At 40.0% G+C, this 26,637-nt stretch overlaps 1 protein-coding gene across 9 annotated transcripts in view; it reads left to right on the plus strand.

Annotated features, from left to right (window-relative positions):
• The window catches only part of FRMD4B (FERM domain containing 4B), a 322,972-nt gene that overhangs the window by 228,630 nt on the left and 67,705 nt on the right, over positions 1-26,637 (plus strand). For all 9 annotated transcript variants that reach the window (XM_082637923.1, XM_082637922.1, XM_082637926.1 and 6 more), the window contains 2 exons: positions 22,758-22,814; positions 23,861-23,883. In XM_082637923.1, the coding sequence (XP_082494049.1) occupies positions 22,758-22,814; positions 23,861-23,883 (80 nt within the window). The remainder of the gene's footprint in view (positions 1-22,757; positions 22,815-23,860; positions 23,884-26,637) is intronic.

The following is a 26,637-nucleotide window of genomic DNA, read 5'->3' on the forward strand; positions in this document are numbered from 1 at the left end:
ATCGAATTGATTTTTGTGTATTGATATTGAATCCTGCTAAACTCATTTATAACTTTTGGTAACTTTTTTGTAGATTTCATCAGGTTTACTTTATAGATCATCTGCTAATAAAGATAGCTTTACTTCTTCCTTTTCAATCTGTGTGCCTTTTTATTAGTTGTCCAATTTATAGCCATAGTTCATATTTTCTTATTATCCTTTTAATATGTGCAGTCTATAGTGGTATTGCCTCTCTCGATCCTGATATTAATAAATAGTGTCTTCTCTCTTTTTTATTTCTTATCATTCTGGCCAGAAGTTTATCTGTATCGAGCCTCTCAAAGAATCAGCTTTTGGTTTCAATAATTTTCTCACTGAAAAAAAATTTTTTTTCTACATCATTGATTTCTGCTATGATCTTTATTAGTTTATATTTTATCATTATTATTGCCTTTCTTCTTCCTTTGGGTTTAATTTGCTCTTCATATACCAGTCTCTTAAGATGAAAGCTGAGATCACTGATTAAAGATGTTTCTTTTGTAATATATGCATTTAGTACTGTAACATTTTCTAAGTACTGATTTTGTATTCCACAAATACTGATATGTTGTGTTTTCATTTTCATTCATTTGTAAATATTTTTAAATTTCCTTTTTGATATATCTTCATTGGCTCATTGTTATTTAGAAGAGTATAGTTTGGTTTCCAGAAATTTGAGGACTTTTAGGGATCTTTTATTTACCTCTAATTAAATCTCACAGTGGTCAGAAAACACACTTTGTGTAAATTAAATTCTTTTAAATTTAATGTGACTTATTTATGGCCCAGAATATGCTTCGTCTTGGTAAGTGGTCCATGTGCACTTGGGAAGAATGTGTATTCTGCTATCGTTGGGTGGACATTCTATAAATGTTAACCAAGTCAATTTGATAGTATTGTTTAAGTCTACTTCTCTTGCTGATTGTGTGTCTACTTCCTGTATCAGTTATTGACAGAGAGGTACTGAAATCTCTAGCTATGATTGTGGATTTTTCTATTTCTCTTTGTAAGTTCTATCAGTTTTTGTTTCATGTATTTTGAAGTTTTGTTATTAGGGTATAAACATTTAGGAATGCTATATCGATACTCTTGACTATCTTTATAGAATGATTCTCTTTATCCTGGTAATATTCTTTATTCTGAAATCTGCTTTGATATTAATATAACCACTTCACATTTCTTTTGATCAGTGTTAACATGGTAAGTCTTTTTCCATCCTTTTAATTGTAAACTGTTTGTGTCTGTGTATTTAAAGTGAATTTCTTACAGACAACATATAATTGCATCTTGATATTTTTACCCATTTTATTTATCCATTTATCCATCTTGGTCTTTTAACTGGTTGTTTACATTATTTACATTTAATGTGATTATTGACATGGTTAAGTTTGTCTGTCTTGCTCTTTGTTTTCTATTTGTCCCATCTGTTCTATGTTCCTTTTTTCTGCCTTCTTTCGGATTTATTGAGTATTTTATGATTCCATTTTATCTCCTTTGTTGGATTACTAGCTGTAACTCTTTGTTTTATTTTTTCTGTGATTGCTTTAGGGTTTATAGTATACATCTTTAACTTATCAAGTCTACCTTCAAGTGATCTTGTACGATTTCACATGTAGTACAAGAACCTCATAATAGTATATTTCTATTTCTTCATTCTCAGCCTTTATGCTGTCAGTGTCATATGTTTTATTTTTAGATGTGTTATAGATGCACATGACATTGTTATTGTTTTTGTGTAAACATTTGATCATCTCTGTCTGCTTTTAAAATTTTCTCTTTATCACTGCTTTGAACAATTTGATATAGCTTTCTCCTTCATGGTTCTTGTAATTGGTGTTTATTGAGCATCTTGGACTTGTGGGTTTATAGTTTTTATCAAATTTGGGAATATTTCAGCCATAATTTCTTCAACTATTTTTTTCTGTCCCCATCCATGCCTCCTTTGCAAACTCCAATTGCGCATATACTAGGCCACCTAAAGTTATCCCACAGCTAAGTGATGTTCTTTTCTTTCTTTTTGTGTTTTATTTTGATAATTTCTATTGCAGTATCTTCAATTTTATTTATCTTTTCTCTTAGAATTTATTCTGACATTTATCCCACCCTGTATATTGAAGTTTTTATCTTTAGAAGTTTGAGATTTGGATCTTTTTAAAATCTTGCCTGTGGCTACTTAACTTTTTAAACATATGGGCTACAGTTATAATAAGTGTTTTAATGTCTTCATCTGCTTACTCTCTTTTATTTTTTTGGCCGCATGTGCGGCTTGCGGGATCTTAGTTCCCTGACCAGGAATTGAACCCGGGCCCTGGCAGTGAGAGCACAGAGTCCTAACCATTGGACAGCCAGGAAGTCCCTTCATCTGCTTATTCTAATATTTGTGTCAGTTTGGGTGGTTCTGATTGATTGATTTTTCTCCTCATTATGGGTCATGTTTTCCTACCTATTTGCATACCTGATAATTTTTGATTGGATGCTGGACATTTTTAATTGTATCTTTTGGGGTGCCACGTATTTTCATATTCCTTAAATATTCTTGACATTTGTTTGGGGATACAGTTTAGTTACTTGGATGCAGTTCTATTTTTCAAGGTCTCACTTTTATGATTTGTTAGGCTGGACCAGAGCAGTACTCATTCTAGAGCCATTTATTGCCCATGACTGAGGCAAGACCTTCCTCAGTACTCTACTCAATGCCCCATGAATTATGAGTTTTTTCAGTCTGACTGCTGGGAGCAGGCACCATTTTCAGCCCTGTGTGAAGACCAGGCACCCTTCCCTTTCATCCTTTTGGCTAGTTCTTTCCCCACCCTTGGGTAGTCTCCTTCCACGCATGCAGTGATCAGTACTCAGCTAAATACTCAAAGAAGACCCACTGTATAGCTTCAAGAGTCTCTTTTGGTGCAGCTTTCTTTTCTCTAGCACTCTGTTCTACAAATTCCATCCATTTCAGTTTCCCCATTTTCTCAGCTCCAGCTGCACAACTCCAAAAGTCCACCTTGCTCCATCTGGGTTTCCCCTTCACAGCCTGGAAACCTTCTCATGGCAGCAAATAGGGACAGTCAGGGTTTACCGCATTCAAGGTTCACTGTCCGTTGCTGCCTGATGTTCCGTGTTTTGAAAACTGTTGTTTCATATTTATTGTCTAGTTTTTTTACTTTTTTTCAGGAAACAGGGTAAATCCAGCCCCTGTTACTCCATCTTAGCCAGAAGCAAAAGTACTCAAAGCAGAGTTTTTGGCTACGTCTATGAGGAAAGTGTAATGTCTCCAGCACCAAAGACTTTGTGAGAGCCTCTTTTTGTGAGATGTGGGTTTTCTTAAGAACACGATGGTTTGACTGATAAGCAGACACCTGTATAGCCAATGCGGCATTTACTGAGTCAGGAAAATATTTCGTAAACAACAGTTGGTGATCATGTCTTATGTGGAGAAATATAGTTACCCCTTGTGATATTTCTCACTGCCTAGCTGGCCAAGGTCCAAAGAAATAGCCTCCTTGATGACTTGTTTGCTCTGTTACTAATAGAAAGAAAAATAGGATGCAAATTTTGACTCTTAGTATTTCTTTTGTAGTTTTGTATGCTATTTCTGTTGGTCTTGAAGAAGCAGAGTTCTTTTAAATTCTCCTCTGTCATATGTCAGGTCCTAGGAGCTCCTTTCTAAATGAGAGTATTCCATGACTTGTCAAAGGATTCAGAACTTTTACAAAGCATAATGTTGTAAGGCACTATGACTTAACGTTATTGGGATAACTTTTAAAAATTCACCTGTAGGAATTTACAGTTTGGTATTTTCTAGGTAATATGTAGATGGCTAGTAATGTAATCCCAAGATATGTTACAGGATCCAGTAAATAAGATAACAGGATTGGGCAGCTGTTTGGTAAAGCAGCTTTCAAGTAATTTCTTAAGATGTACGATAATTTAAGAACATTCTGCATAAGGAATATGCAGAGCTATTATGTGGGAAAAGTGTCCTTGGCAAATTATACCAGCAGGACACCCTGGGCCTTAAAAACACCCCCCATTTATCTCAGCTTCCTTTTAGTCACTGCTCTGGGGAAATAAAAGTGTCCTCAATAACTTAGAACTCAGGGGCTGTTGTTACAGAGTTGGCAGGTCATAGCACTAACAAATATTAAATATGAATAATTTACCAGGCACTTACTATACGTATTCATGCATTTACTTTTCATTCCAACCCTATTAGATAAGTTAGGTAACTTACCTATTAGGTAAGTTCTATTATTATTATCGCCCATTCTATAGATGGGAATATTGAGGTACACAGGTTAAGTAACATACACAAACCCCACATAGTTAATAAGTGGAGGAGCCAAGGTTCATCCCAGGCAGTATAATGCCAGAGCCCACGAGTTTAACCATGACACATCCTAGTTCTTGATGGATAAGGGCCGTCTGCCCACTGCACGTGGCATATTTGTGGCATCCTGAATTTAAGCTTCAGAAGCGCACTAGTGCTCTTGTTGGTACAAAACCTACCAGAATGTTAGAAACTGCCTATATGGTTCAAGAGTTCCCCAGAAGAGAGCTGTTGCCTTGAGTTTTCCTTCAAGTGAAGGCTCCCGAACCTGTTTGGTGAGAATGCAGAGGGCACACTTTGCCTGCACACAGCCATAACCTGTGCCAGGTGGTGATGATGGGGAAATGCCCAAACTGATGCTGGGGAACCCTGGGAGCCCTCAACATGTGGGCTGTGGTCCACCTTAGACAACCTGCAGCCTGCTTGGAAAAGCCTTAAATGCATGAGAAACCCACTGCAGGTTTGCCTGCAGTGATGGTTTTTGGAGGCCTCCTCAACCATATGTGTGAGTTTAGTAATCAAACAACATTTATCACAACCATCCCATTTTTAAAATCAGCGATTTGAAGACATGCTTGGAAAATTAAAATAGTATTGGCTACCTTGTCTCTTTAGGTGTGTATAAAATTATTATAATAATGAGATGACAGAAAATGTGGAAAAGCGAGTGGGGTTCAAGAGGTGCTCTGTGGTAGAGACCGTGCATGGGGGTGGGTGGGGAGGAAGAGGAAGACGGTAGCTCGACTTACTGAGAGCTCAGCAAACAGCCGATACTGATTTTTTCATGTATTGACTCATCTAAGCCTTGCAACAGCCAATAATGTTATTTATTATTACTTTAACAAATGAGCAAATGGAGGCATAAATAAGGTAAATAATTTGGCCATGGGTAAATAGCTCATTAGTAGTGAAGGAATCACTAGGCAGTCTGGCTACAGAAACCATAGTATTTGTCTTCATTCATTCAATAAAAAATTACTGCATTCCAATTAAGGGCTAGGATTTCTGATGAGTGCTGCATTATCAGTGTAATATTTAGCACTGCTACCTTCCTGTGGCCCATCCTAAGTCTTAAGGATTCTCTCATTTGTACATTTGTGTATGGGTGTGTGTTGTGTTTATTTTAAGGGCAATGTACATGATGGTACTTTCTAACATAATATTTCTGAAAGATACCAGGGACCTTGGAGGGACTGAGCATACCCAGAATTCCATGATGTTATGTGTTACTCCTTCCAAAAATCACATAGAAAGCCATCTGAAACATTTTCCTAGTTCTGCAATACTATAAGAAATCTCACAAACAGAATTAGGATTTTGTAATCATACACACTAATATCGTACTTTAAATCTGCAGCTCAAGAATCTACCTCATGATCATAAGCTATTTTCTTATGAAAAAGTTTTAAAAATTTTGAATATTAGACCACATTCTTGGAAATTCAAGAAGTGAATTTGACAAAGGCTTGACAAAGGCTTCAAGAAGTCCTTCAATATACAGGTGTGTGATTTTGTTTAACCCAATATATTCCAAACTTACTTGCAGATGTAATTCTTCTTTCAAGCAGTGCTTACCAGTGAACTGCTGACCACGCTTTTGAAAGTGATGTTCTAGATATCTCCTATACCGTTAAATAATAAAGCAAGACAACCGTAAGCTTCCTCGGTTTTGCCTTAGGTTAGATCTGGCCACAAGATAAAACCTAGGTCTATTCTGATTCTGTTTTTTGGCCATGCCCCACGGCTTGTGGAATCTTAGTTCCCTGACTAGAGATTGAACCCGGGCCCTCAGCAGGGAGGGAACAGAGTCCTACCCACAGGACCACCAGGGAATTCCTTATTCTGATTCTTTAAATAAAACATCTTAGGACTCAGTCAAGAGATGTTAATCTGAGTACAAGGCAGTTAGGATCTCTTCTGCTCCAGGCTTTAACAGGAGCAGGTACCATATCAAGATGCAGGAGAAAATGGCTCAGTGATGCCTTCAGAGAGTTTACTGTGCCCCCTGCTTTCATAAGCACTCACCTCTTTGTACTTTGAATAAATGTGGAAATATTAGTGAGCCAAACATTAATAATCCTATTAGGAAACAAAGTCATTGCAAGACTATCCAATCACGTGTATTTATTTATTTATTTTTATTTGTTTTTTGTGGTACGCGGGCCTCTCACTATTGTGGCCTCTCCCATTGCGGAGCACAGGCTCTGGACGCACAGGCTCAGCGGCCATGGCTCATGGGCCCAGCAGCTCCGTGGCATGTGGGATCTTCCCGCACCGGGGCACAAACCCGTATCCCCTGCATCGGCAGGTGGACTGTGAACCACTGCGCCACCAGGGAAGCCCCCAATCACGTTTATTTTTATCCTCCCTCTTACCGCATTTCTGAACTGAGGCCTTATTAGGTGTGCTCTTTCATCAGGAGACTTGGGGAGAATCTCAGCCTGTCACCCACAAACATGCTCTTGCCACACTTGCAGTGATAGAATATGTTGCATAATGTCCTCAGACTGTTAATGCCATTTGCATTTAAGTGTGTGAACCTGGAGGCACCAAAGCTCTCTTAAAAGCCCCTTCACAAGGCAGTTTGGCCACGTCTGTGACAATGAAGAGTCTATCTTTTCACCCAGTGCTCCACCAACTTTAGAAATTAGCGTGTGGAAGATATTACTGAAATATGAAAAGATAAATATTAAAAGATCTTAGATTATTATTTCTAATAGCAGGAAACTGAAAACTGCCTAAATGTGACTGAATAAGGATTAGTAAAATAAGTGACCAGTCATTCGTGTGATAAGAATACTGGGCAACCATTAAAAAAAATAGAATAGCCCTTCTCGGCTGGTGTGGAAGCATGTCCAAACTGCATTGTTTTGGGTTTTTTTTTCTTTCATCCATTTTTTTTTTCCTCCGCACTGCACAGCATATGGGATCTTAGTTCCCCGACCAGGGTTCGAACCCACACCCCCTGCATTGGAAGGGCTGTGTCTTAGCCACTAGACTGCCAGGGAAGTCCTGAAATTGCATTGTTAAGTTTAAAAAGAACCAAGCTACAGAACAGTAAATATAGTATAATTGTCTTTAACTTTATTTGCTTATATATATGTGTGTGTGTGTGTGTATAAAATGTACTTACAGGAAAAATAGAAAAATATATTGCATAGTATAAATTTTTATTATCTCTGAGAGTGAGATTATGGAAAGACTTTTGCTTTCTAAGTAATGCTTTTCTAAAATTTTTTAAATAGGGTACTTGCATTCATTTTATATCAGAAAAATAGAGACAAAAATAATCAATGTATTCATTAAACTTTACCTCCTTGAAGCTGTACGAAGAGAATAAAAACATTGTGTTGATCACTCTCCCTCCATTAGAAAAATACTCAGTCGTCTTTCTCACTGGACAAAGCTAAGTGGAAGCTGAAAATTCCTAGTTGCTTTATCTAAAAAGAAAAGGTCTACTCTTTTTTTTTTTTTTTGCGGTACACGGGCCTCTCACTGTTGTGGCCTCTCCCGTTGCGGAGCATAGGCTCCGGACGCGCAGGCTCAGCGGCCATGGCTCACGGGCCCAGCCGCTCCGCAGCACGTGGGAATCTTCCCGGACCGGGGCACAAACCCGCGTCCCCTTCATCGGCAGGTGGACTCTCAACCACTGCGCCACCAGGGAAGCCCACAAAAGGTCTACTCTTAATGACAACTGACAGAATGTTTTTTTCTGATTATAAAAATAATACTTGATTGTTGAACATTTAGAAAATACAGAAAAGGACAAAAAAAATTAATAAAAAGGAATTGATCCATAATCCTACTACTGATGCGTTAATTGTATTAGTTTGGCCTGTTTCTTTCTTTGGAGTATGTATTTTCGTTGGCTGAGATCAATTGCTGCCTGCATTTTATATTGTGTTAGACTTTTAACCTTTTAGGTATTTTGGCTACGTTGACCTCATCCATCTACTTTTCTTCCTATTTTCTATGTGTTCTTGCAAGAACCAGGATGCAAGATGGGGAAGGACTGCAGGATTGCTTTGAACATTCACATTTTTATTTCATTAAAGATAAACTCACACATTGAGGGTAGGGACCAGGTTTTTTATACATTGGAGTCTCTAGGACCTAGATGTTAGGTAAAAGGTTGCTTAAGTGAACGAGCGAATAATTAAAGAATGAACAAATGGATGGCAGGATTGAGGCATTTTAGAACGTAAAATCAACAAGACCTTGTATCCCCCATGTTTAACGTCTTAGTCCCTGCTACCTACAGAGGCAGTATAGTGCAGTGGGGGAAAGGTTCCACTGAAACCAGGCAGTCTGGGTTCAAACACATGGCTTTGGCTCTAACCTGGGCATGTTACTTACATTTTTAAGCCTCAGTTTTATCGACTGTAAAGTGGGGATCATAGTTCCTACTACAGTGGATGAGTTAATATGTACCATGGAGACAGAAGAGTGTCTGAAGCAGACACTGTTTTTTTGGTTTGGTTTTATTTATTTATTTATTTATTTAGACCAATTCTGGGGGACTTCTTTTTTTTTTTTTTACTCACACACACTGTATTTTATTTTCACAAGAGATAAATAGACTGACACCAAGCATTGTAAATGGATGACCACAGCAAAAGCAGCAATGATTGCAAGTACCACACACGAAACACACTCATACTGTGTCATAATATTGACATTCAGTCCGGTAATCCTCCACTGTAACAGCTCCTTTACTTTGCAGTGAAAATGGATTTGTCTATTTTTTGCCTCTGAGTCCTTGTGGGATTTTTTTTTTTAATTCAAACAGAAGGTCACCAAAATTATAATCATCCTCATCAGTTCACTCAGTCCCATGTAATTAATTTTTTTTTCATCTTGATCTTTTGTTAGCACTTTTATGAGTTCGTCAGTTTTCCATCAGAGTTCTGAAAATGCTTATTCATTCAGTTCAGCAGTGTAGTCAGTTACCAGAAACCTGTCCTTGTCAGAGTCTTTTCCATGAGCAGACACTGGTTTGCTATTAGTATTTTTACTATTACTACTACTCTGACATATGACGCTCCCTCTTAGGACACACAAGCCCCAGCTCGTCACTCTAGCCTCCTCCACACTCACCATGTTCATACTGAAATAATTCCTCATTCCCTGGTTAATACCAGCTTTCTCAAGCTTCCATCCTTTTAATATATTTATCCCTGTGCTGAATGTCTTTCTCTTTTTCATGTTCTTTCTCTGCTGAATGCTTTTCTCTCTCCCTTCGTTACCCTCTGGTAAATTTCCACTCATCCTTCTGAACTCAGCTCCAAAGTCCCCTGCCCTTAACCAATTCTTTCCTTCCCTGTGTACCACCAACAACCATATCCTAAAGGAATTAAGCTCCTCCAATCCCGAAAGTATCCTCTAAATACTTCTCTAGCTCTCTTCCCATAGCGTTGACTTGCTTGTTTATATACCTGCCACCCCGCAACTGGACGGATTCCTTGGGATCAGTGTCAGCTTTACGTCCCAGCCACTGGCACAGAGACAGGCATACACTATAGGCCCTCGGTAAATATTTGTCAAGTGAGCAAAGTAAATGTAGCTTACACGCACAACTAAATTGATCAAATTTTGCAAAATGGGCTTGTGAAAAGATTGAGCCGAATTGAAAATAAGTTCTGAGTAACAACCTTAAAATTAGACTCTTTCAGCTTTCAATCTTATTTTGTTTTCATTACCTAAGATGGAGCTAGTGTTCCTACGTTCAATTTTCCAGAGTTGATATTGTACTTGTAACCTTGAAATTTCATATACGGAACCTGTTGGAATACCATTTGGGGCATCGCATGATCGGATTTTAAAGCACAGGAGTCTCAGCATATGTACTGTAACCTTTGCTGCTTTATTCACTGTAAATACTTTTTGGAAACATTTAGGAGAATTGCTGTAAAATCGGCTACAAGGATAGGTTAGCATACTTCTCTGCTCTTAGATTCAAGCAGCTTTTCTTGGAATTTCAAGGAAATAAGTCATCAACATTCAATTGCCTTTAGTATGGAAAGGCATTGCAAGTGTATGCAGAGGGAGTCCACTTAATCTTAAAACCTCATTTTAGCCAAATCTTCCAATATATTCTTCTACCCCCAGCCATTCAGCCAAACTATCTGAATATCATTGGCTTTCCCTTTTCCTTCTTACTAAAGCCAGTGTTACCATATAGGCAGCAACAAAGCAGGAGTGGAAGAAAAACTGGAGAAATGAATCATCCCAAAGTCAATAATGAGGTCCTGAAGCAATCATGTGACTTTTTTGAGAGGGAAACATTCTCCTAAAATCTAGAAGGATATTTGCTAATTTAATACTGTTCCAGCTGCCTATTCATGACAAAGAGACTTTATAAAAGTACACATTCATGGTAAGACCTATTATTATCCCTGTTTACAGTGCCTTAAAAGAGAGGAATTAGTCTCAGCTTGATTTAAACTAATACAACATGAAGCATATTCCTCTGTAACCAATCCATTACTGTCAGCACCACATTCATGGTTCTTGTCCTGGAATTATTCCATGTAGTGCAACAACCGACAGTTTGAATGGTTACCAAGGATAAAATATATTCAGTATATCTGCTAACCTGGCAGAGTTTTAGTATTTGGGATTTGAGAGTGTTTGTCTAGGTGAATGTGTGTGTATGTGTGTGTATTTTAATCCTCAAACTCATTTCAAGATGCTGAAATTATTTAAAGGGTCAGTAACAGAAATTGAATTTTGCAGGCTGTAACTTCTGTCTATACAGAGGTGAGCGTGCCTTCTGGTAATAAGTAGCCATAGATATTTACACAGTGAAGTCACTAAGCTAAACATCAGAGTTGGTTTGAAGACTAGCCAATCCGTGTGGAACAAAGAAATCGAATGCCACATTTTAAAGGGCTATTGAGAGTTTCATAATCAGTACTTCACCTTTCCCTGCTTCATGTGGTTTTCCTTCTGTGTTTTCCTGATATTGAAATTATGTTTGTCTTAAACCATGAGCATTTAGATCTGTGCTGCCTGTGCATGTGTGAGAATCAGAGTTTTCATAATAATAGCTTCTAACACATGCCAGTTGTAATCCTCAGGGACCTGTCCCATGTGCTGTTTCGTTTGCCCTTACCACCTCCCTGAGGTGCTAAAGGGGAAATTGTTGGGTCTTCAGATGAAAAAATCAAGGCCCACCGAAAGGCAAAAGGACATGGTCTTAGAGAACAAGGAAAATGCACTCTAGTTGGCACTACCCAGAGTAAATTTACAAAGAATGAATTATTTGTTCATTGATGTATTGCCCGCACAAGAAGGCACTCAAATATTTGTTGAATACGTTGAACAGAGCCACTAAACATCCAATTGGAATATTTGTATTTCATAATGGTGCCATTTAACATGAATTACCTTAAAACATTTAAACCCAGTACTGATACTTTTGGCAGACCATCATCTCAGAAAGAGGCTATCGGAATATCATTACAGCTAAATTGTCACTCCAAAAAAAGTCATAAAAATAATATGATAAATGCTTGGATGGAGGGAGGACGAGGTAGATGGTCAATTCAGCTGAAAATACAATATCTTAAAATCTAGGAAAGGATGAAAAGACTCTGGAAGATATTTTCTCAATTTATTATAGAAATCAAATTTCTTTATGTTTCCTGCTTTTGAAAATGCTTAAGTGGACATCCTTGAAGATTCAAATCTTATGTTTGAAAAGGAACATGGCAAAGAAACTTTAAAAAACTAATTTACCCACACCCACTCTCTCTCTCTGTACATCCATCCATTTACCTGTCCATCTATCATCTACCATCTATTTGTCATCTATTTTTTCAACCCATACTAGAAGCATATGTCATTTGCCTTTCTGCCGTGTTACACATGCTTCAGAGGCCTAAGGAGGAGTTTTGAAAAGCTACCTTTATATTTTTCAGAAAGAAGAAATTGAACGGAAGACTGCCATTTCATAATTAAGGAGGCCTAGTATTAATGTTTTACAATATAGATTCATTGGGAAATAGACCAAGTTACCCATTTCAGCTAAACCTGTTGAATTGGCCACAAATAGTTACAATTTAAATTTACTAAGAACACGTGCAATATATGCTATAAGAGTACAATTTACCTCCCAGCTGAAGTGAAGTCAGTAAGTATTTCATGGGTGTTGGACACCAACCAAGATTGTTTTGTTCACTCCTTGGAGAGACCAAAATATGGCTCAATGCGTGACATGGCAAAGAGTTAGGGGACTATGGAGAGGTGGTCCCAGCTTGAATCCTGGTAGCACCACGAAGAGGGTAGGTGGCCTTAAGCAGTAATCTACTGTAATCTCCTAATTTCAGTCCTCACCTGTGAAGTGAGGTAATAATACCTCCTCATAAGGTTGTCCTGAGGATTCAATGAATTAATATATGTCAGCCTCTTGGGACAGATAGTTAGCACTTAAATGTTCTCGTTTTTATTGTTGTTGTTGTTGATAATATTCTTCCAAAATTCCCAAGAGGACTAATCGTACGATGTTCTCATTTATAAGAAGTACTTGGAGGGCTTCGCTGGTGGCGCAGTGGTTGAGAGTCTGCCTGCCGATGCAGGGGACACAGGTTCGTGCCCCGGTCCGGAAAGATCCCACATGCCGCGGAGCGGCTGGGTCTGTGAGCCATGGCCGCTGAGCCTGTGCGTCCGGAGCTTGTGCTCCGCAACGGGAGAGGCCACAACAGTGAGAGGCCCGCGTACTGCAAAAAAAAAAAAAAAAAAAAGTACCTGGGCATAAATAACCACCATTATGGCATAAAAGGAGAATGTTGGTGAAAACATTTTAAATGTGGTATATACCGTATTGGGAAAAAATGATAAACAGGAGGCCCAATCAGATGGATGTACAATAGTCCTAAAAATAAAAGTATCATTGCATATTTACTCCTAGATGCAAAAAGCATCTAGGATGTTAGGCTAGGATACTAACTTTAACAATGCTTCTTTATTCAGAAGATTCATTTTAACACCATGACCGTAACTTTCTCTTCTTTCTCGTGATTCATCCTTTTCTCCCTCTCATCATCCTTGATTATCTTGTAAGCACCTTGCACTTTTTTTTTTTTTTTAATATGACTAGTTTTTCTTCAGGACACTCCGCTGCTACAAATTCAAATTATAATCGTAAATTGGTGCCAGGGTATATTTAAGCAATTAGAATGCTGTAATTAAATTCTGCTGTGTATGTAATCTAATAATGCATACAGGTAGGTACAAAAGTAGAGAGCTGGGTTCTCAGTGTCTGATGACAGTTATTCATCTGTTCTCCAGTTGTCTCACCTCCTATTTATCAGATGTGGGTGCCTTGGAACCTCCATGCTTATTAGTGGAACCTATTTAGGCTCCCCTTCTTGCATCCCTTAACGACTTGGCTGCAGATCACCACACCTCTCATTTTCAGAGCAGTCTCATAAACATTCACTCCCTTGCTTTGCAACCATGTTGGCGCAAGAGTTTATTACAAGGATTCAGATACTGGCAGAATGGTGGAGCCAGTGTCTCTGATATTTGGCCACGTGACAATACCATTCTTCCTGGGATCCAAAGAAATAAAGCAGAGCCTCCAGATCTCAGAATAGGGGCGAAGTAAAAAGAATTGGGTGGGGTTTCCCTGGTGGCACAGTGGTTTGAGAGTCCGCCTGCCGATGCAGGGGACGCGGGTTCGTGCCCCGGTCCGGGAAGATCCCACGTGCCGCGGTGCGGCTGGGCCCGTGAGCCATGGCCGCTGAGCCTGCGCGTCCAGAGCCTGTGCTCTGCAGCGGGAGAGGCCACAGCAGTGAGAGGCCCGAGTACCGCAAAAAATAAATGGAAAAGAATGGCAAATATTATTATGGAAAGTTAAAGCCTTTGTCATATCAGATACTGAGACATATTATAAAGGAAGAATGATTAAATGTTATGGAACTACACAAAAATTGAACAGTGTCCCAGAACAAAGTAGAGAACCATATATATAATGATACATAAGGATGTAAGAAGCAACATGGTAAACAGTGCAGAGAGAATAACATTGAGAGTCTTTGGGGGCTACCCTTCATGGTAAATGCTTTATGTTTTATACTTTATGCTCTAAACAACTCAGTAAATTCAATATTATCATTCCCCATTTTGCAGAGGAGGAACTGAGTGAGTTTCAGAAAAAAATTACTTACTCAGGGCCCCATAGATTCTTCCAATGTGGGAGGCCCAAGTCCAATCTGACTTCACAGGAGGAGAGAGCACATCAGAGGGGATGAGATTGAAGGACACAATTTCTGCCCCATAAACAAGACAAAGCGTTAGTATTGGTAGCTCAGGTTAAACATAAAGTCTCAAGTAGATAAGTGAACAAAGGATCATTTCACAGATAGGCAATAGAAAATAATAGGCAATTGCAAGGGAAATACTCAAGTTGGTTAGTAATCAAAAAATTGCAAACTGAAACAATTTTGCAGTATTACTTTGTACCTTTCTTATTAGCAAAATTAATTTTTTGGATATGATGTGGTTTATAAAAATATATACATTTCCCTAAGATGAAAAATTAGTAAGCATATTTGATATCTTGATTCAGGTGATGGTTATATGAGTATATACACACGTCAAAGTCATCGAGCTGCACAGTAAGAGTTGTGCATTTTACTGTATATACGTCAATAAAAAGGAAAAAAAACCACTAAAATATGTTAAGTGATGAAATCAGAATTATTTGTGAGAAGATAAAGGCGGAAATAATTAGATGCTGCCAATGTTAAGCTTAGTATAAAACATTCAGCGTGGGACTCCCCTCGTGGTCCAGTGATTAGGAATCTTCCTTCCAATGCAGGGGATGCAAGTTCGATCCTTGGTCTGGGATCTAAGATCCCACGTGCCATGGGGCAACAGCCCACGTGCCACAACTAAGACCCAACACAGCCAAATAAATAAATAAATATATAAAAAAAATTCAGCATGGTGAGTATAAAACATTTAGCCCACAAATTTGAAATTCAACTTCTCTTAAGAGCCAAAGGTCAGAGGGAGTTATGATCACTTACATAATGCACAGTGGTCATTAAGGTAAAAACAAAGCAGCTGCTCGAAGGAACACAGTCATCACTGGCCCTAAAAATCAGAAACTGCTCCCATGTGTCCTTGTAAAGGGATATTATATGAGGTAATGAACTATGTCCTGAACAACACACCTAAAGTTATTAAAATAATGAGTTTCTGAGAGTTGTTTCTTAATGTTGTTTCTCAACATAAGCCAGGGGAGTGATGCCAGAACACAGTTTCAAAAAAGCAGTTTTGGGCTTCCCTGGTGGCACAGTGGTTAAGAATCCACCTGCCGGGCTTCCCTGGTGGCACAGTGGTTAAGAATCCACCTGCCAATGCAGGGGACATGGGTTCGAGCCCTGGTCCAGGAAGATCCCACATGCCACAGAGCAACTAAGCCCGTGCGCCACAACTACTGAGTAGCCTGTGGTCTAGAGCCCGTGAGCCACAACTACTGAGCCTGCGAGCCACAACTACTGAAGCCCATGTGCCTAGAGCCCGTGCTCCGCAACAAGAGAAGCCACCGCAATGAGAAGCCTGCGCACTGCAACGAAGAGTAGCCCCCGCTTGCCGCAACTAGAGAAGGCCTGCATGCAGCAACAAAGACCCAAAGCAGCCAAAAATAAATTAAAAAATAAAATAAAATAAATAAATCATACCAAAAAAGGAGTTTTACCTGGGGAAACCTTATGGCTCAGTCTTGTAGGTTTCTGATGATTCTAGCTTAATCCAAGAAAAAACTTAGTGAATCTAGAGCAATGGTTCTCAATTGGGGTTCCAAAAGGAACCCTTTGGCCATCCCTGGAGACATTTTTGGTTGTCACAGCTGGTGAGGAGGCTGCTACTGGACTCTAGTGAGCAGAGGCAAGGAATGCTGTTTAATACCCTATAGTGCACAGGACAGCCCCTCCCCCGAGGAAGGAATTATCTAACTCAAAATGTCAGCTGTACTGAGGTTGCAAAATGCTGATATGAAAGAACGAACGTGTAGTATTCACTGAGACCATCCTCCATACACATTGCCTCTCACAACTAGCTTGGATGGAAAAGGAGAAAGTACTGGCTTATTTACATAGGGGGAGGAGGGAGTGCAGGTGTAGTAATTATGGCCTGGCCTTCTAGGGGCATGATAACCCCTAGAAAATAGGAAATTGCCCAGGGAAGTATGTTTCTATGGCCTAGCAAGAGCTGCCTTGTTAGATGGTAGGTAGGTCTTAAGTGTTGATGTGGCCTCTCCCCCAGCCAAATTGTATAAAAACTAGTCAGCCCATAGCTCTGGGCTTCTCTGGACTGGCAGAGTCTTCCTTCCATGTAGGTGTGTCCACAGAAGGTATTAGAGAGGCTCCCAGGAGCTGTATCAACTCACTCCTTTGTGTCCTTATCCCATTGGTTCTTTGCACTGTTTGCAGGCTTACTGGTAAACTAAGGTGAGAGCATAGAAGCAGCATCCAAGGCATCATTCTTGACAATTTTTGAACTTTAACCAGACTTTGAAGTCTGGCCCAGCTCAGCAGTGGACACAGTTGACTACCAATGTTAAGAAGCCCCTTTCTGTCCATCTGTAGTCATTGATTCTCTCTGGTTCACATCTTCCCAATGTCACCTCCAGAGAGAGAGAGGTTTCTTCCCTTAGTTCTAATTTGGAAAATCCCTAGGAAGGTCTTTGAACCCTCTTCCATCATTTGCCCACAGAAGGATGATTGTATTTCCATTAGATCCAGTAAGGAGAGAAGCAATTCTCCAAAAGAATGGGCTATTCTGCTCAGAAAGGGGGTTAGGGTACGAGGCAGTCGAGACAAATAGATATCCAACCCTCCCGGAAAATACATCAATTTTTTTTTTTTTTTTTTTTTTTTTTTGCGGTACGCGGGCCTCTCACTGTTGTGGCCTCTCCCGTTGCGGAGCACAGGCTCTGGACGCGCAGGCTCAGCGGCCATGGCTCACGGGCCCAGCCACTCTGGGGCACGTGGGATCCTCCCGGACCGGGGCACAAACCCGTGTCTCCTGCATCGGCAGGCGGACTCCCAACCACTGTGCCACCAGGGAAGCCCAATACATCAATTTTTTAACAAACTTTTTATTTTGAAATAATTTCAAACTTACAAAAGAGTTGCAAGAATAGCACACACACACACACACACACACACACAAAATGTATGTCTAGCAAACCAAATTCACCAGTTGTTGACATTTTCCACATTTGTACTCGTGCTCTCTCTGTGTCTCCCCTACCTCCAAATGTGTGTAATTTTTTTCTGAACCATTTGAGAGTAAGTTACACTGTTTACCCCTAAATGTTTCACAGTATCTTTCTTAGAATAACGGACATCTCTTACAGACCCATAGAACAATGATCACATTCAGAACATTTAACATTGAACCTATACTATTGCCTAATATGCAATCCAGTTGTATCAGTAGTGCCTTTATAACAACTTTTCCTCTTGATCCAGGATAACACACTGCATTTAGTTGTTAGAACTCTTTAGTCTCCTCTGCTTTCAAACAGTTCCTCAGCCTTTCTCTGGCATTCATCACACAGACATTTTTGAAGAGTATGGGCCAGATTTTTGTCTCAAGGTTTCTCATGATTAGATCTAGTGATGTATTTTTGGCAGGAATACTACCCAGCGGTGTGCTAGAACCAGTTAGTACCATCTATGAGAGCCAATTGTCACATCTCTTCCCAGCTCCATGTTCTGTAATATCATTCTGGTAGCTTGAAATCAGCTATGGTGGGAATGTTCACACCATGGAAATCAACAAATGCTACACATCAGAGCTTGTACCCCCTCCCCCATTTCTGGTTGTGAAACACTTACATTTAGCAGCACAGCACTGTATATAGATGAAGTTATATCCTTCTCAGAACATATCAGGAGGCACATGATGCTGGTCTTCCCAGTTATTGATGATATCTCATCCCTTGGTTAAGATGGTATCTGTCAGGTTTCACCATTGAAAAGTTACCATTTCCCCTTTGTAACTAATTCTCCCCTATGGAGAGATCCTTTGTGATTATGTAAATATTCTGTTTCTCATCTAACTTTCACCCAATAGCTTTTATTTATTGAAAAGTATTGCCTGAATCAATTAGTACTGTGACTGTTGCAAATGGTAAATTTTTTTTATCTCTTTCATTTCTTCTACATTTATTTGTTGGTGTTCTACAGGTTGTTTTTGGTTTTGTTTTTTGGTAGACTTAACCCTAAAATAGATGATTAGTAGTAGACTTAGAAACAAACTGAGGTTTCTCAATGTTTTGTCAAGTAGTTCTCCATCTGAAGTATTTGTGACCAAGTTATGAATGTTCATTGCTATAGTGCAGAATAAGTTTCCATGGAGTACTATCAACACATCAATACAGAAAATGCAGAATGGGTCTTCAGAAATAGTTTTCCCTTTCCATATGACTGTATGTTTGATGGTGACATACTATCCTACCAACAGTGGAGGTGGCATTTGGTGTCATTTTTCTGATCTTACCTGATTTCAATTTTTACCAAAAGCATGCCTTTAGAAGATTCCTGGTGAGATTTGCACTGGAGTTAACTAAAGCACGGTAAAGTCGAAAGAGTCCAGAGTCAACACGTGCTGCAGGGTTGAGTAGCTCACTTCTTGCTCCTGGGCGTCAGTGCCATCATCTGTAAAATCATAGGAGTCATATTTTCACAAAAGTCCCTTTCCAGTTCTAAAACTTTCTTTTATTCTGCTTTCCTACTTGGGAGTCAAAACCTAGAGTTCACCTCATTAGCATGATGTCTTGGTCAACTGAGCCGACAAGTCAAGGACCAAACATGAGATGTGGAAGGTGGAGCCCGAACCCGGTGACCTCGTGATTGAATCCATAATCCTGTTAAATGAGCTTTGGGAGTATAGCACCAGCACTTGATACTGTTTCACATTACCTCTGTGCGTTCAGCCACATCCCCTGATTCACTCCTGTGCTTCTCTTTGTTTATCCTTGACAATCATGGAAACCCACTGAAGGATCCCATTACCTCTGCCTTTGAGGTGATCCCTTTCTCAAGTGTTAGCTTGCCCAGTACCTATAAGGTTACCTCGGTTGCCATGGTTGTAAGTAAAGGAAATGTTCTATCCAAGAGCAGACTGCAGTTTCCAAAGAAGTTTTACCCTTCAGACATGAAACTCCAGCGTTCTGTATAAGTCTTAATTAAATTTCACCATATGAAATCGCTGAGAACCAGGCAAAAGAGTATTATTCTTGATTAATCCATTGTTTGGTGAACTCCACGCACAAGTCAGGTAACCTTGACAGTCAGTTTTAGAACTTAAAATATGTTGCCTTGTATTTTCAGAACAGTGGTTAACTGAAAGGTGAGGTGGGGACTAAGATGTGTAAAAGAATGTGGGGCTTTGCCAAACCACTCATTTTCCTCTCTTCCTGGAACGAGATTTCTCAAAGGCCCTACTGTTCCATCCCACCATTGCCTTCCTCCACCAGAATTGTGTTGGGGCCACTTGTGTAGGTGAAAAAGTCCACAGGCGAGCTTCGTATTTGCCTGCCTTCTCCCCTGGAGCTGTCTGAGCCTGGTACTTTTCATGCTTTAGCTCCTTATTTCAGCATTTTTAATATTTGATGACCCTTCCAATGTAGAGAAATATTTGGCAACTTCCTTAAGAGTATCTGTTTCAGGTCTTTTAATTTACTAAACTGAAAAGTTGGTGTCTAAAATATTGTTCCAGTGACTCATCTAAGGTTCTGAGAAGGCAAAGGGGTCCCAGGGTGTCAGAGGAGTTGGCAATAATTTTCAATATATTTTATTCGTCTTCAGTTTTTTTAAAAAAAGTATTTGAACTAATGCACTTCGCCTCTTCTCTCTGATTTTAAGACAAATTTGACTTTAACGAGTTCAGGTCTAATTTAAACTCAAACATGTTCTTGAGTTCCCCTGCGAAGCCCTCACCCCCATGCCCCACATGAGTTTCTATTTCTTTGAAGATAAGGAATTTAGCTTTCTAAAATTTAATCTCGATCAACACCCACCTCACCTGTTGGATTAACTGCTTCATCATCTTTCACCAGATTAGAAAACGACTGTCTCTTGCCTGAAAGACAGAGGGCAATTGATTTCTGCAATCAACCTGGCTTCTCTTTGATTTTATAATCTGTTTCTAGAGATTATAGGCGAGCTTTGAATTCCAAGGCTCTGGGCCTGTCAGCTTTTGAAGCGAAAAACTTTGAAGCAGATCCACTGCCTCAGGTTTCAGAAGGGATACTTAGTTGTTGGAGGATGAAATATAAGGGAAACACAGGTAATTATCACTGTTGACATTGTAATATCCCAGGTTTGGGGTTTGTTTATTTTGTTTTATGGCTTCTAAAAGAATTATTGTTATTCATTTTGGGGTTTTTTGTTGTTGTTGTTCTTGTTTTTTTGAGAAGCCCAATCAAATCACTTGGCCACTTGAGAGAAAAGCATAAACCTTCCAGAAATTCTCACTGAGCTAACTGCTTCTATAAACCTACCTAGTGTGCATTTACTTTAAAACTACTTAATTACTCACCACTGATGCACTTGGTATAATTAGAAAACTCTCCAGCTCAGATTCAACAGGTAGAAAGGAGAAAGAAAAAAAAGTGTAGGGCAATTTCCAGACCCATGTTCTTAAACACTATGCACTTTCAAGTACTAATTATTCAGGATTTATGCAAGGAGGGGGTTATATGGAATTGTTTTAGCATGTGTTAATGCTTACAAGCTAGCATCTCACCAAAAAAAACAATTTTTTAATAAAGACCCTGCTCTACTACTCAATGTTGTAATTTATCACATAATGCAATAATGATATTTACATATGTCATCACATTTAACAAAATAAATGAAGGTGCATGTGAGTGTTATTGATAGAGGCAATACCCCGACACAATTATGCATCCGTACCAGGCAACTGAAGAAGTATTCCTGCTAGTTACAGCCTCAAACTCCTATTTTTCTTTGGGATCTTAAAGGCTGAAAAAATAAAATAGTGGAGGGCTTCCCTGGTGGCGCAATGGTTAAGAATCCATCTGCCAATGCAGGGGACATGGGTTCAGTCCCTGGTCTGGGAAGATCCCACATTATGTGGAGCAACTAAGCCTGTGCACTACAACTACTGAGCCTGTGCTCTAGAGCCCGTGAGCCACAACTACTGAAGCCCTTGCACTGAGAGCCCGTTCTCCGCAACAAGAGAAGCCACCTCAATGAGAAGCCTGCACACTGCAATGAAGAGTAGCCTCCACCCACCGCAACTAGAGAAAGCCTGCACACAGCAACGAAGACCCAACGCAGCCAAAAATAAATTTTTTAAATAAATAAAATTTTTTAAATAAATAAATAAATAAAGTGGTGGTGGGGATTGTCGAATGAGTACCGGATTTCCTTCTGGGAATGAAAATGTTAAAAAATAGAAAAAATAAAATAAAATCACGGAAAAATGATAACTTAGGGTTCATCAAACTTCAGTGTAAAGCAACAGAATTTTTGTCTCAAGCATTTGCTGTAACTGGTTCTTTTTTTAATTTTTAATTAATTTATTTGTTTTTGGCTGCATTGGGTCTTCATTGCTGTGTGCGGGCTTTCTCTAGTTGTGGCGAGCGTGGGGCTACTCTTCGTTGCCGTGCACGGGCTTCTCATTGCGGTGGCTTCTCTTGTTGAGGCGCACGGGCTCTAGGCACGCAGGCTCAGTAGTTGTGGCGCACGGGCTTAGTTGCTCCATGGCATGCGGGATCTTCCCGGACCAGGGATCGAACCCATGTCCCCTGCATTGGCAGGCAGATTCTTATGCACTGCGCCAGGGAAGCCTTGTAACCGGTTATTAAGGCTTTACATTTTCTCTACAACTGTATAAATATTAATTCAATAATGTCTCATTGACACAGAGGTAGAACTTACATTTTTTATAATATTTGCATTGTGTGTGTACCAGAATAACTGCTATGACACAGGAAAACACTGAGCAAACTAATCTAAGAAAATCAGAGCTTCAAAATGAACTTGGAGAGGTAAAAATTATTCATTTAGAAGCTGTCTGAATTTTCAGTTTCAAAGTCATGTGTGTTCCTTCCAGAATACTGCTCTCAAAACACAATTTCCCACAGCTAATTAAAGTGCTGGCGCGCGCGCGCACTCTCTCTCTCTCTCTCTCTCTCTCTCTCTCACACACACACACACACACACACACACACACACACAATGTGGCTTCCCCTTAACCCTGGATACGTCTCTCCACGCCCCCCTCCCTTCCCCCTGCAATGGTATGATCTGCGTTCAATCCTAAACTGAAGGTACCAAGCTGTGACAGCTTCCCCAACTCCACAGCCATTTGCTACGACCCAGGGCAGCCTGTGTTCAGTGATGCTTTCCTTTTCCACCGACAGGGGCAAATCGAAGTAGACAGCGAAACTATCTTCAGGTTAGCGGCGCTTATTTTACAGGTAAGAACTGACAAACTGCCTCTTACCCGCTCCTTTTGTTTGTTGAGCTTTGTGAACTGCCTGCACCTCGGAAACTTTTGCATGGGGCCAGTGGCTGACGGCTTTTTAAAGCCTCCTGGTTGTTTGCCAGTATAAAATGTGAGCCACTGTTTTCTGTTTTAGTGTAGTTTGCATGAGCGAGAGTGTGATATGTGTCAGAAGAAAATGAAACTTAGACTTCACTGAGGAAGAAGAGTTAAGACCATATTGCTGGCAAAGAGCTCCCGGTGGCTTGAATTTGGGAGGCTTGCAGTTGTTACAACAGCTGTAATTTGCATTTAAATGTAGCAACTTTTGTATACTTTTTCTTGAGGTGGAGTTAAAGAGCCCTTTAATTCTTAAAGGCACACATAGCTGAAAAACCAGTGTGTTCCATGCTGGTTTAAAAAAAGAAAACAGGGGCTTCCCTGGTGGCGCAGTGGTTGAGAGTCCGCCTGCCGGTGCAGGGGACACGGGTTCGTGCCCCGGTTCGGGAAGATCCCACATGCCGCGGAGCGGTTAGGCCCGTGATCCATGGCCGCTGAGCCTGTGCGTCCGGAGCCTGTGCTCTGCAGCGGGAAGAGGCCACAACAGTGAGAGGCCCGCGTACCACAAAAAAATAAATAAATAATAAATAAAGAAAGAAAGAAAGAAAGAAAACAAATGGCATGTGTGGATTTACCTGTGTCATGGTTTAAACGGTCTGAGTCCAGACTAAAAAGTGTGCTGCTCCGAAAGACAAGCATTTATCTCGTGATCTTCAAAACATTAAAGGAGAAATAATCATCTATGCTTTTCCAGATAGATTTGTCTCTTCTGTTAAAAACAAGAAATAATTATTGGGTAATAGCGATTTCTTAAATGCCACATTCTTCTCCAGGGTCATATGTAGGGAAGGTGTTCCTTGTGAAAAAGTTTTCAAAACAAAACTCAGGCATTTTAAGAAGGGAAAATGATCAGGAGTACAATTCTTTTAGCTTAATCAACAGCAATACAAATTGATCATCTATATTTGTTTTTTATTCCAGGAAGCCAAAGGGGATTACACCAGGTATGGTTCCTTTTCTAATATTACTATGCAAAATAACCCTAGCTGAATCTTTTAATGCTATTTTAAATAACAATGGATGCAAATCAAAAGAAAGTAGATCCCCAGGCGAGAGACTGACGTCTCTTTCCTCTTCAAATAGAGACCTATTCTTTCTGTGAATGAATCCGGGAATGAAGCTTTCCAAGCCAGAGTAACAGCAGATTATACTCAGACGTCCTCCAAAGTTCTATTTTCCATCATCTGTTAGTAAAATGAAGAAATCTATAAAAAACTTGGGTAGCCCGTGCCGATTTTTTAAACGTACAATAATCCTGTGTTTGAAGAATTATACCATAAGCACAAAAAGATTAAATCCATCAGCTGCTTAGTTAAGGGATTAATAGGGGCTTTCTTTTTGCAGCTGCCCTAAAGGGGCCTCACCCTTCATATATGTGACCTAACAGTTGTATTGTTGCCACCGAGGCACTTACTGGTTCTAACTGCCTAACTGGCCAAATCGTCAGAGAGTGTTTATATTTGAATTCACCCTCTATCTGCTCCATTCTGTTCTTTTAATGCAATCGTTGCATTGGGGTAGTAGAAAGGGTTAAAGGTGGAGGCAAGACCTCCAGTTCAAAGCAGCTCACAGGCCAACGACCCACAAAGCCTCGCCTCTACAGTGTTAATGTTCCACTGCTGGTAAACCTTACCTGTAGATTATTTACAGATCAACTAGTGCTCATCCCCAGCCAAGGCTTTGACTAGTGTGCTCCCTAACAGGCTGATAACCCAGTAATGCCTTCCAAGCTTGAAAATGTCCACTCATAGTGTCATGCTTCACCTCAGAAACTCCAAGCACTTTCCACATCTGCCCATTTAATGTGGTCGAATGACTGAGGCTTCCACTTAACACGCCCTGATCCACTCACCACACTCTCCTTTTAGCTCTGTTTTGTGCTAGATTATTTTTAAAAATTTTTTTAGGTTAGGAAATATGCTTTGAAGGAATCATAAAGATCAATGAACACCAACCTTTTTTTAATTAAAAGAAAATGTCAGAGCATGAAAAGAGGATAAATCAGTCTCTAGGTCATTAGCATCAAGAGCGGCTGTGTTCTCCACTGTTGTCTTCCCTGGAGGAGCCATGTTTCCTAGGAAGATCAGATATGTGAGGAATTCCATCGTGTAGGGGGTGAGTCTGAAGTTGATTTATAAATGAGGGCTTCTGAGCCAACAACTCAGCCTCTGCTGTCTGTGAACCGCTAACCCTTCCTCCCCCACTGTCTCCCGGTCAAGCGTGTGATGGACACCCTCTGAGCTTCATTTCCTCATCAGGAAAATGGCACCTCCTTCCTTAGGTCTGTTGTGAGATTAATTGTATGTAAACATTGCCCAGGGCAGTATCTGGCATGTAGCAAGCTCTCTATACACTTTGGCTATTATTATTAAGCATTATAGTATCATTATTGCCCTCATCATTATCATCCTGTCCCATCTCTTGGCAGCCTCTGAAGAGGCTTTTGGGATGTAGGAGGGTCTGAAGAAGCTGTAATCACGTGTCAGGGGAAAGAATCAAAGAGAAAGATTGATTCCACAAACCTTCCTTAGGGAAGATTTGCCTGTGGCAGAAGAAGGCTTAGAAGGAACAGCCCTTGGGTAGTACAGACGCTTTAGCCCTAAGATTTCAAGGTTGGTGAGTCAGTCTGGCCAAGCTCAAACCAATCCTTTTCCTTAATTTCAGTGTGTTCCTGGTGGTTTCCTGAGTGATTACTAGATTAAAGAAATGGAGGACACTGTTTGGAAATTGTTTAAACCACACTGAGTAGTAGAAGGAGCTTGGGACTAGGAATCAAGAAACTAGCACCGTGGCCCTGAATGCCCTCTGGCCATTCTCAGCCTCGGTTTTCTCATCTGTAAATTGGGATTAAGGAAAATGGGACTTGGCAGGGTAGTTTTGAGGCTACGGATGATGTTTAAGGACTTTGTAGATTACAGTTTGTTTTACGAGCATTAGTTATTGCTGATGAGGGTGAAAGAATAAGAAATGTGAACTTTTGTTATTGGGTATATAACGAAGCAGAATTTTGGTTGACTGTCACCACCCCTTCCCTATCCGATCTCCTCCTCCCCGGAATGGAGAGGGTATATTTTTCCTCCGAAGTTTTGTTATAAAACTAATTTAAGAAAATCAGGCCAAAATTTAAAAAATACCATGCAGCAGTGTGGTGTAGTGATCAGAGCAAAGACGCGAGAACCAGAAAGCCTCACCCAAATCCCAGGTCTGCCACTTATTACCTGTATAATCTTGAATAAGTTATTTAAGCTCACCAAGCCTCAGTTTCCTTACCTGTAAAATGGGACTTATACTAATAGTATACACCCCACAGAATTGCTATGATGACTAAATGAATTAATATATAGAAAGTACTTAGAACGGTTCCTGCAGTCACCACTTTCATATTCCATCAAATTGATGGACATAATTTATCACTCCCCTGTTGTCTTAAATATAAATTGTTTCCCATTTTTTGCTGATATAAATAATGCTTTGATGAATGTCTTTGTGTAGTTGGGATTGGGGTTGTCTGTGATTTTTTTTTTAAGATTTTTTGATTTGGACCATTTATTAAAGTCTTTTTTGAGCTTGTTACAATATTGCTTCTGTTTTATGTTTTGGTTTTTTGGCCCTGAGGCATGTGGGATCTTAGCTCCCCAACCAGGGATCGAACCCGCACCCCCTGCATTGGAAGGTGAAGTCTCAACCACTGGACCTCC

Source organism: Mesoplodon mirus (assembly GCF_964341445.2).
Source record: "Mesoplodon mirus genome assembly, chromosome: 12".
In the NCBI taxonomy this organism is placed as follows: Eukaryota; Metazoa; Chordata; class Mammalia; order Artiodactyla; family Ziphiidae; genus Mesoplodon; species Mesoplodon mirus.